General features: G+C 37.0%; 1 protein-coding gene across 2 annotated transcripts in view; it reads left to right on the forward strand.

The window, feature by feature from the left end:
• Window positions 1-9,321, forward strand: part of LOC111864742 (furin-like protease 2) — a 372,580-nt gene extending 363,259 nt beyond the window's left edge. The window contains exons 16-19 of one of the 2 annotated variants that reach the window (XR_002842847.1): window positions 1,549-1,818; window positions 3,783-3,994; window positions 5,670-5,889; window positions 9,041-9,321. Coding sequence is in view for 1 of the 2 variants with exons in the window: in XM_023852235.1 (XP_023708003.1) it covers window positions 1,549-1,818; window positions 3,783-3,994; window positions 5,670-5,831 (644 nt within the window). In the remaining variant the exon portion in view is untranslated. Of the gene's footprint in view, window positions 1-1,548; window positions 1,819-3,782; window positions 3,995-5,669 lie in introns of both variants that reach the window. The other variant, XM_023852235.1, reaches the window with a different exon arrangement.
• Window positions 9,322-11,898: the final 2,577 nt, after the last annotated feature.

The following is an 11,898-nucleotide window of genomic DNA, read 5'->3' on the forward strand; positions in this document are numbered from 1 at the left end:
CTCACAACCTTATGGGCCTCCATGGCCTGTTACAGGGATACCTTTACTTACTTACTTACTTACTTACTTACTATTAAAATTTCTTAAAGACAAATTACAAAATAACAACAAAATCAATCAAAATTTGATTTTTTTAAATAATTATTTGTGAAAAGAATTTCAGATTGCATATGCATGTGCATTGGCAATATGGCTGGCCATTAGCTAGCCTGTACTTGTGTCATTGACATGAGTAAGGGTAAGATGTAGTTGAAGTTTCAGAGTTTATTTTTGTGCACCTGCTGTTATTACTAATAGGTAAAAAATAGCTTATATTACAACTATGAGCTGAAAATTTTATAGTTAGCATTATTGAATTTAACCAGATAGACACACTTTCATGAGCATACTCCTTCTGTAAAATGAGGGGTGCTGTACCTACTGTTGTGTTCCTGTGTTTTGAGGATGGCAAACATGTGCCAAGCAGTAGCAGGTGTGATATATGTTGGGACTAAATAAGTAACAGAAAGTACACAAAGCAGTCGTTATTTTAGAGAACGCAAAATGTTTTATGAAGTAGGTATTTTACACTTTCTATGTAAGGGTGGTAAGCTCAGTTCACTTTGAGGCTTCAAATTTTGCCTGCTTGAATGTACTGTGACATGTCGAGCTATGGATGACGCCCCTCCCCCCCGCCAGTTGTCGCGTATCGGGCGTATATCGCGACAAATAACTTCTCGATGTATTTGATGTAGTGAATTTTATTTCACATTCGCACTTACAATCACCCAAATTACAGATTTACAATTACTGCTATCTGCAGTATCACAATTAGTACATTCCAGATGCCAGAATACAACTGACTGGTTGCTGGCTAACTCGGAACTAACTCGGAGGTAGCTCCAGGACTAACTAACTGTGAATAGCCTTCGCTGCTCCTTATGTAGCCTCGATCGGACAATACGGAAAACGGCCACGTAATAGGCACCCTTGTTGCCTGGCGCTGTGTTGCTAGTAACGCTAGTGGAAGTAACCGCTGTTACTACTTGGTGACGTCACCGCTGTTGACTCGCGTTGCCTAGCGACCAGGATGCTAGGACTCGGCTAACATCGGCTCACTTCGGCTTCGCTCGGCGCATCACGCCTGGCAGGGGGGGGGAGGGACGTCATACATAGCTCGACATGTCACACTACAGTATGAAGTGGGCACTTGACACTGAAGGAAAAGTGAGTTCTATTTCCATGTTGTCGTCCAATGTACACACTCAGCGGAGTCACTGTGTTCCAGGCATTCCATCACACACACACACACACAGACACACACGCTGTTTTGTCTAGATGCAGCTAGTGAATGTTATGGCACTCCCACTCAGGTTGAGAATATTCTAAATGTTTTCATACTGCTTTATTACGTGTTACATAACCACTGATTATATTTCCTGAATAGCACCAATGTATAATATGTAATACTAGATTTAGAGGCCCTATTAGACATGTTTATAAGGTAAAATGACAATTGTTGGTAACAATTATGACACAGTATAAAAGAAATTCAATTGTTTGTTACAGGTGAGGGTCCCCTGCAGTGCACATCGTGCCCGCCCCACTCAATGCTGGATGGTGGTCTGTGTGTGGAGTGTCTAGGGTCACAATACTATGACCCCCCAACGCAGCTCTGCAAGTCATGCCATAAGAGCTGCCGTTCATGCAGTGGCCCTGGTCCATTCAGCTGCCTGGCATGTGTATTGCCCCTACACCTGGACCGACTAAACAACCAGTGTGTCCCATGTTGCATTTCGCCCAATCAGCAGGATTGCTGTCATTGTGACAAGACTACAGGTAGCTCTGTAACCACAAAAGGTGTAACTTCAGAGTCTTTAAAAAATTTGAGTGTGATGTCAATCCATAGATTATGGTCTTGTGGATTGTGACACTGTGTAGTACTGTAGGTGGATAGCATTGTTCTGGAGCAACATGAAGCCTCCATCTTTAGAGTTGATGAAGTGAAGCCTGAGCCAATAGGAACATCAAAATATTCCGTGCCCCCTCTTCAGCATAACTATTCAGGTTTCAAGGTTCCTGTTCATCATTTCTGTAGCCCCAGGCTGTCCACTGTCTGCTGGAACTATGTGACCACCTCTGTGCACCTGCCACAAGCATGACTACATTCTCACCACACACTGTTCAGCATTCAAGATACAGGCAACATGCTGCTCCACAAATTGGTATCCAGTACACAGTGTCACATCCTAAAAGATCAAATATAACAGTCATCAAAATGAAGACCAGAAGATTCCATCTTCATCCTCTTAATGTGGTCTGTGTGTGTGTGTGTGTGTCAGTCAGTCAGTCAGTCAGTCAGTCAGTCAATATACATGTATCATTGTGTGGCACTGTATGTGAGTGTGTGAGCACCAGTGTCCTGGCATGTAAATGTGTTTGTGGATTAATGTGTTCATTTGTCTGTGTGTGTGTGTCAGCATACTTACATGTGTGTTAAACTGAACATTCTGGTCAAGTGGGTATCTACTCTGCTACATATAGAAAAGATCCAAAGTTCAAATCACTACAACCAAATGATAGGATGGAACCTGAAATTAGGCCATGTTGGCTTCCCTCCACAACCTTTCCAGTTCATTCACTGATCCACCTGCATCATGAAACGTTTTCATAAGCATTGATTTATTGGCAGAAGACTTTCACTGAAGTGAAGTAAAACCTACAATAAATATTGTAGCATGTAGACCCATTGTTAGGCAGTGACTGCAAAATAAGCAACTGTACAACAGCCATTGCTAGGTAATGGCCATAACACATTTGTAACACACAACAGTGGAGTAAGTGGGAAGTACTATTGTGTACATGGTCCATGCGATAGATATGTGATGCAACAATAGAAGAATTGTTGGGAGAGTTGTTTTCTATGCCGTCTGTGCCAGGACAAGTCCAGAGTTTAGTTGTGAGACCAGTCCTCTCATCAGAGAGGGCACCCCACAATAAGAAGACCTAACTGTCAAACAGTAGTAAATATCTGGTCATGAGCCCCAGATTGGGCTCAACACCAAGATTGACTGACTGACTGACTGACTGTCAGTCGTAATGTGACTTTGACTTGAGTTTAGTTGTTAGACAGTCGCCAGCCAGTAAGGACGTGAACACAGAAGCTGAAGAAGCTGAGGAAGCTCTGGCATGGTAAGCCATTACCAGACAATGACTGGTGAAGATATAGCAGACTGAGAAGACTTTGTACTTGCTGTAGAGAACTGCAGAGTGTGTGAATTGGCATTAGCGCCATGGTTATTTGTAGTTATGTCCTGTAAGAGTTCAGCAAACCCTGTCTATAGTCACTCATACACGTAACAATAATGATACTGCTCACAAATGTCAATATAGAATGTATATCATATGAGGCTGTGATGGAGTAGCACACTTCTCCTCATCCTCATGCCCCCAAGGTAGAGGGCACTACAATGACTAATAACATATATATGAGACGTCCTTCATAATTCAATTTAATGAATATTCAATGTTAGGTAGACTGATTCATGTATGTACATCACTTTTAATGGGAATTTGTTTTGTCAAAAGGAGTTTTAAGGATATACTGCAAACACCCTCCCGACAAGTCCAAAACCAGTCAGAGCCAGGTACTATAAAAGTATAACCATATCATTACAGTAGACATAAGAAGACAAGCATATTCTGACATGAGTATCCTTGTTATCAAATGGAGTTGATACAGCATCACTAAATACACCAAGAAAAATAATGCAAGTACAAAATGAGTTGCTTCTTAATTGCAGGAGAATGTCAAAATTCATCGCCAGCTGGGAAACGCAGGATTGCTGCAGGAGCAGAACAGGGTGGTGAAAGCAATATGGCTGCAATTCGTGGAGGTACAGCAACTGACTTTCATGTCCACCAGTACACACCATTTACTACTCTCACTGCCATGGCAGTAGCAGGCTGTGTTGCTGTTGTTTTGCTCTTTGGTATCATTTTTGCTGTGCTACAGGTAAGATAATTTCATTAATGTTTGACCTTTTTATGCATTTAAATATAAACACAGGCTCATACAATCAGTTCAGAATAAATGAGTGTTTTGTGTCCTATTTCATAACTTTCAACCCTATTTTTGTCCATATCTGAAGTGAATACAATACAATATTAATAATGAATACATACATACATAGCATTCCATAGTATGTATGTATGAATACATCACACATCAAAGTCACATAAAATTTACACAGTGATTTACCACTATAATATAGCAGCCGTTATAAGGAACATAATAATAAAAAATAGAGGAGACCAAAAGAAAAATGTCAATATTAAAAATTGCAAACCAAAAGATAATCAGCAAGCTAGTCATCAATCCAACATCAGTTGAAAAATTCTTGAAGAGAATAGAAAGCGCTGCACAACAAATAGTTTTTTGGTTTCCTCTTAAAAACATTAAAATTTGTAACGTTTTTCAATTCAAGGGGAAGGCAATTAAATGTTTTAGTTCCCATATTAATTACACCTTTTTTGTAATGAGTGGTATTACAAAATTGGATATACAAATTATGTTTATGAATGGTATTGTAGCTGTAAATGTCAGAATACTGAGTTCTGTGTATCTTATTCTTTATTATAAAACATAAAATCTCAAATATATATAATGAGGTAACAGTTAAAATCTTAAATTCACCAAACTCTACAGGATACTCTATTATTAACATCTTTAATCACTCTTAGACTCTTTAATCTAATATGTCATGCATTTTATGGTTCCAAGTCAAAAGAAGTACTTAGAAATTAAATTCACAGTTGCTTGCAAAATGTATGAAGTGACACGGTAATAATATAATTGGGGATGTTTATGTTCTTACTAGACAAAACACTATATTAATAGCACAGTGGACCTTTGCATTGTTTGAGGTAAATTTTATATATAAATTTTCAAAGTTGGCTCTGCTTCTGACTTCATGTGTTTGTGATTATAAGATTTCTTGTTTCTTTAGATAAATGGCAATTGTTTGGCTTGAACCTGGGCATTTTGAATAATAGGCTAGTATGTTAACCACTAGTATAGTATTCATGTGGTCCCATATTTGATCCCAATCATCATCACTGATCTAAGAATATAAAATCTGTCAGTATAAGACAGGAATGGAGCAAATTTCTGAAACATTGCATATGCTTCAGACAGTGGAAAAATATTTGTATAGTGGGTCTATCATTTTCACAGACCTTTAGATAATCAACAGACAAAGCAGCTTAAGAATGGGCAGCTCTTTTATGAGGTCTTAAACTCAAAAGTTGAGGTTCCTTTATCTAAAGGTATAGATCTGAATATGAATACCACGATTCTATGTGCTGGATTAGATAGCATATGTAGGATTTGAGGTTCTTACAGTGGTGGTTATGAGGAGTTCCATCTTCTAGGAAATAATGCTGTGTAATCTGTTGACAGTCAACCAACGTTTTGGAGGAATGTGTCACATCCATCTTCAGGCTTGAAGAATAAGCCTAGCAAGAAAACAGGGCATTATATCCCAGAAGACAGAACTACACGTGACAGTATATTTTGCTTACTATCACAGGATTCTGCTTGGAATTGCTCTGTTGGAGCCCATAATTTAGCTTCAGAACATACTTTCTGCTTTTACTCTATGTGCTGATATGAATTTATCTCTGTTCAGATGAAATCTCAACCATGGAGGAAGTCTTGGCACAAGGGAGAAGGTTATGAGAAATTATCTACTCTCCAGTGTAAAGTTGACATTGATAAAGTGTCACTCACTCAGGAAGAAGAATACACCGAGGATGATGAAGATGAAGATCAGCTGTTCACTAAGACATAGACATGGCACCAATTTGGCACAACTTGGCAAATGATTGTTGACATTATAAACGAGCTAGGTGAGACACTTTTGATAAGCAGTCTTTGTCCATAGTAAATTTGTAATTTGTCAGCAGTGTGGGTGGGGATGTGTGTTTCACTGTTTTGTACCAACTGGCTTCCCCCACATTTAGTTATGCTAATGCCAGTGACATTCAGTGGATACACTTATGGTGATCATGTTCACATATAGGAGAAAACACCACTGGATTTTTAAAATCATTTAGTTTTCTCTTATTGTGTCTGTGTCATGCCATTACACTACAAAAATACCATGAAAATAAAAATTATATTAATAAAAGGGAAAAACATAAGAACTTTCATACAAAAACATAGACCACAATCAATAGTTGGTGCTACCGTGGATGTCTAACAGTGCACACAATGCTGAGAACAAGTCCCATGACAAAGGCACCATATACATGAGAAGGGACTCCCTTTTTAAGTGCCTGTAACTGAACTGAATAAGTGAAGCAGCCAGTTGATGGACAAAACATCGGCCACTGCAATTTTTGCTGTCCTGACTTCTTTGTTTTCTGGAGGATGCAAGGGAACATTAATTAACACAAGATTGTCTTTCAAGACAGGTCAGATATGATGAAGTGAGAATCATATCACTTCTTACAATTCAAAATCCTGCAACTCTTCTGCATTTAGAGTTTCAAACATGAATTTCTGTGACAAATTATAATTTAAAAAAATATTTGTATCTTTTTCTTTTAGGTCTTTTAGTTATGACTTTAAAGTAACTATTTTAATTATGAATACCTTATTTACATTTTATCTTTACTTCAGTAACAAGTTGTAACATTATGTTCTAAATCACTCTCAGTACTGTTTAAAATGCCATAAGTATCAACTTTCTTTTACAATAGAAAAGCGAAAAGAGGATATGATACTGTAAAAACAATTTTAATTAACAGTTTTCATAACACGTATAGTCTGTGTGAATGAATTTGCATCTTTTTGCAAAAGAAATTGAAATATCCATCAACTGATTACTTGTGATATATTGTGGATTTAGCAAGAAATATACATTACATGTATATGTTGGTGAAGCTTTTGTGAGTGATTGGTTTCTCTTAGCATTTACTGTGTAGAAGAATTGTTCTTAAATTATTGTTTTAAGAAGCAGCTGTGTGATAAAGACAGCCTAGTTCTACTGTACTTGCTGCATCAGGTTGGACGTGGAAACTGCAGAACATGGACATTGTTACAGTGGAAATTGGCATGGTGCTGAGATTTCGTGGCCCATTCTTTATTAATATAAGACTGACTAAAGATGGTGTCATTAGTGAACTTCCTGCAAGAACATGACCGTGCTTTTCACCAATTAATACTAACAGTCATCACTGCTCTTCAAATGTTTTAATGAAGAATCATATCCTATTATATCTAGAATGTATATTTTACATTGAAGTATTATTTGAAGCTATCTGCAGACAATAGCCATGACTTTCCCACAGAATCTTCCTCTACTGCAAAACCCTTAATCTGTAATGTGTGTTTGTTTATATGCTGACTTTCTTAAATATGTGGAACTTCAGATTATGTATGACTGTATTAATTCTAGATGGGGAAAAGCCTCTTAGATTGATGTAGTTGTGGCAGAAACACAAGTACAAATGTTACCAGTAAAAGGAATATGGAATAATCAAGAAAAGGTTATTTATATATGGAAATATTTTTAGAAACCCATCAATATGATAAGGGAAGCTACAAGCACTCAAGTATATAAAAGTTTTGAGGTTTTCGCAGTGGTGAGTGTCAAGTTGAGGTCCACTGGTTTGTGACACTGTGTAGTCTTGAAGGGGGGATACCAATGTTTCAGAGAAACATGCTGCTTGAATTTCCAAGATTGAAGTTTATAAGGTTAGGTACATACATAGGTTTCAAGGAAGATGGTCACTCAGGTTAACAGGAGGGCCTTACATGTATTCTGCATGTATAACCAAACAGATTCCTTGCCCTACATACTTCAACTTTGAAGATGGAGGTACCATTTTCCTGTGAAACGTCTGTATATGCACACAAGACCACATGGTGTTACAACCCAGAAGATCACAATCTGAACTTATATACATATTCTAAACATTTGTTCCACATGAAGGCCTATTGAAGATTGCAGGTTTTATTACCTCCAGATGACAGAGGACAAGCTGTAGACCTTTCTGAGTGCTTTTTACTGTTTCTGTGGCTTGATACATTGTGGAGGGACTGATGCATAAGCAGGACCTTTGTAAGAGAACTGTTCAGTAATATTTTAGAGTATATGTGGGTTGGTTCCGTAAATTGCGTAAATTTGGATGACCCAGAAGTAGCATTGAATATGTTTCTAATATTTCCTTCCAGTTTGCTCTAAATGTTGCTTTTTTACCACCACCTTTACAGTATAATGTTTGTAAAAGGAAATTCTGTAAATTGTTTTGTAAGGCAAGCATTAGCTCAAGAAGAGTTTTATATTTTGAGGTATGAAGCCTACAGGCATTAACTTCTTGTTGGTGTAAAAGATTTAAAGCTGTTATCAATTGTATTACCTTTTGCTTCAGTATATTCTGTTTAGATTAATGGTACTGTAGTCCTAAAGTTTGTGACTATGGTATAGTATTGTCATGAGAAAATTTATTTTGGACACTGTACATTTTCTGATCAAAAAGCAACACATTTTCAAAGTAAAAGGATGCCTTTTCTGTAAAGACTGAAACAGAACCAACATCTGAAATGTTCTGTCATCAGTATCAATGTTGTTTATTATCACACCATTTTTGTTTCAAAATCTAAGTGATGGTAGTTGATAGAAAGGCTGCTGATTGAGAACTGTGGATGTAGGAAAATTGTTAAGCCTAACACAAGGTATCAGATATCAAAGCCTCACAAGTGTGAGTACTAAGTCTATGGTCTTCTGGGATATAATGTAATGTTTTTTGATAGATAGGTACCAACATTTTGGATGAATTTACTATATCCATCTTCAGGGCTTCAGGCTGACACATCCCAGAAGACTGAAATCTATTGCAAGGTATTTCCTCAGAATCCTAAAGTAAAATTTGATGCTTAGATGCTCCAGAAGCTACCCCACAATTTTGTGATTCTGATTTATATAGAAAAGAATGAGTCTTCTGGTAAAATGTAAGAAGACATCATTGCTGATTTTCTTGTACCACTTTACAGAATAATGCCGAGAGGTGGCAAACTGGACCATTCACTGATGACTGTCAATAATACCATGAACAGAAATTAATAGCTATGGTAAGTCTTCAGTGATTATTCCAATCAGTGATCCTTGGAAGAAGTGTAAAGTACTTCAAATTGATTTGTATTACATTTTGGAATTCTTTATTCATTCACAATAATTTAAAATGTTTTAACTGAAATAAGTGTATAAATGAGATGTCTCTGAATTTATAAAATAAATGTCTTACAAAATAAAAAAATTATATTGTGAATTTAAAGATCTGTGTTCTATCAGCTACCAGGCAATATTGAGAATGGTTTTTATCTTTATCAGTAAAGCAGAATCTTAGCTATTATCATCAATTAAGTTTGAAAATCTTTTTCTCTCCTCTTGCTCCCGCTTTGGAACATAGGGCTGATTTCTCATTTTCATGATCATTTTACACATGGTAGGACTCCATGGACGAGTGATCAGCCCATCACAAGGTCTCTACTTAAACACAGAATAAACACATACACATACTAAATATCCATGGCTTGAGTGGGATTCGAACCCACCATCCTGGCTTCCGAGAAAGCGAAGACAGTACATACCTTAGATTCCTTGGCTACTGTAACCGATTAAATTTGAAACTGTGTGATCCTTATACATATACCAGCCCTCTCAGCTGCTGTATTTCCTGATATTTTCCTCAATCCATCTGCATCAGCAGGAGGACAGGACAACAGGTTCCTCCCCCATATATCCTGACTTACCATGCATACTTACCGGTGCCAACATGACAACATACATGAATGAAGCTACCACCTGGGACAGCACATTTACAAATATAGTTCTTTCTTTAACTGAAAATAATTTCTACCGATATTTCTTCATATTTGGTAGTAATCTAAACATGTTATGCAGCAATATAAATGAAAATGTTCTGAGAATCTTGAGCAGCCAGAATAGCTCAGTTGGTATAAGGATGGGCTATGGACTGGATGGCTGGGATTTGATTCCCAGCAGGGGTAAGACTGTTTTCTTCTTCATAGCATCCAGATAGCTTTACCTTACCTTTTGAGTTTTTACAGAATCTTGACAACAATGATGATTTTCATCTCAGTGTCTCGAAATTTCACTTTACTAATGGCGATGAAGTTTTGAGAAAGTTGATCTATTTTTCACTGAGTGATGGGAGGGCAGAATTTCTCATTGGGTGAGGTGGTATTTAAGCCTACACCAACCTTGATAATAATGACATCTTTTTTCTTGGTATCTTTGAATTATGACAATTGGATACAAAGGCACATAACAATTTCATTAATATAGACTGTGACACAAAGTGCATGCCTGAAACATTTGTTTCTCTTCATGTGTTCTTTTTGTTTCCTTCATAAATTTTGCTTCATCCTGATAAATTGTTTCGCTTCACTGTACAGCTTTTTTTGTGTGTAAATTGCTTGTATTTTGTGTACAGGGAGATGATCCTTGGCTATAGTTCCTGTTACTGAAAATATCAATTTCTGAAATCCAAAGAAGTGAAAACCAGATGGTGTAAGTCAATAGATAAATCTGGCAGAATCTTCAAAGGAAGGCTGTGGCTCAAAAAGGGCTGTTTTGCTAATGATGATGGTGATGATCGAGAGGTTCATGGTCATCCGAACACAATTTTATAATTTCTGCTGGTGCTAAAGTTGATGCACACATGAGGATGGAACAATTCTCACAGTAGCATGGAAAATGTTATTGATTATACTCGTATGCTAATCTTGGATGTTTTCAGAAAGGATGAGTTCCAAATAATGGGTTATGATTTGCTTACTTGCTAATAATGACTATATCAGTGATTTTTATTCCAGCACCATTTGTCAAAATAGTCATGGCATGCACTCAAGATTCCCCCATCTATTCCTACCTAAGGCAGCAAGACACTATTGTAGTGACTAATCTAAAAACATTGGCTAATTCATGTTCTTTCTGTTCATCATGCATCAGATATTTACGGTTACAAAACTAGAAAGGTGTACTAAATACCAGAATACACAGAAGTTTCCTAATATGTTGTTTGTGATTTTACATATTTCAATACTAAGAACTTAACACGCTGATTATGCTTTTTTTAATGATCCTAAATCGGACTGTGTGCTCTCTCTGCTGGCAATAGAAAGAACATAAAATTAGAAGTTCCTTCACACTACCTAGATCTTTGTTTTCATGACAGTATTTGTTTAGATTCCAATTCCTGAACCTACACATTTCTACCCTCAAGATGGAGGTGAAATATTCCTCTGAGATGTTGGTATCCACCTATGGGACTACACAGTGTCACAATCCAGAAGACCACAGTCTGAATATCAGCAATCCTTACCCCAAGTGTGTGATATTATATTCCTTAATCAGTAAACAATTGCTGGTACAATAAGGCAGATTAACTTCTAATCCTGGAAGATTATGGAAATGCTGCTTGAGATCAGTAGCCTTCAAATGCTAACTCTTCCTATGTAAAATAACATCTGAAACATACTGCAAGGTCATAGAAAAACTTTTAATTACATAAGAACATGCATGCAGTATGTTATTCATAATTCAATAAATGTTTACTGATACAAAAAGTTGGTACTCAGATCACTGCTTATTGATCAGTCCTTGCACAATCAAATGTCACATAACAAGAAAGCAAAAAGATGAGAAACTGGTCTGTAATCTAATTAACTCAGTTTGGTGTCTTTTTACTTTTTGTTCAAAGTCTCTTTTCTTCCTCTCTAATAAGCTAAAGTGGTTCCCATTTTCTTGTCACTACAAGTGGGAGTTACATGGTACAGGTGGATTGCTCTGAGACTTTAAGCATATGTATGGATCTGTGTGTAAATAA

Source organism: Cryptotermes secundus, unplaced genomic scaffold (assembly GCF_002891405.2).
Source record: "Cryptotermes secundus unplaced genomic scaffold, Csec_1.0 scaffold780, whole genome shotgun sequence".
NCBI lineage: Eukaryota > Metazoa > Arthropoda > Insecta > Blattodea > Kalotermitidae > Cryptotermes > Cryptotermes secundus.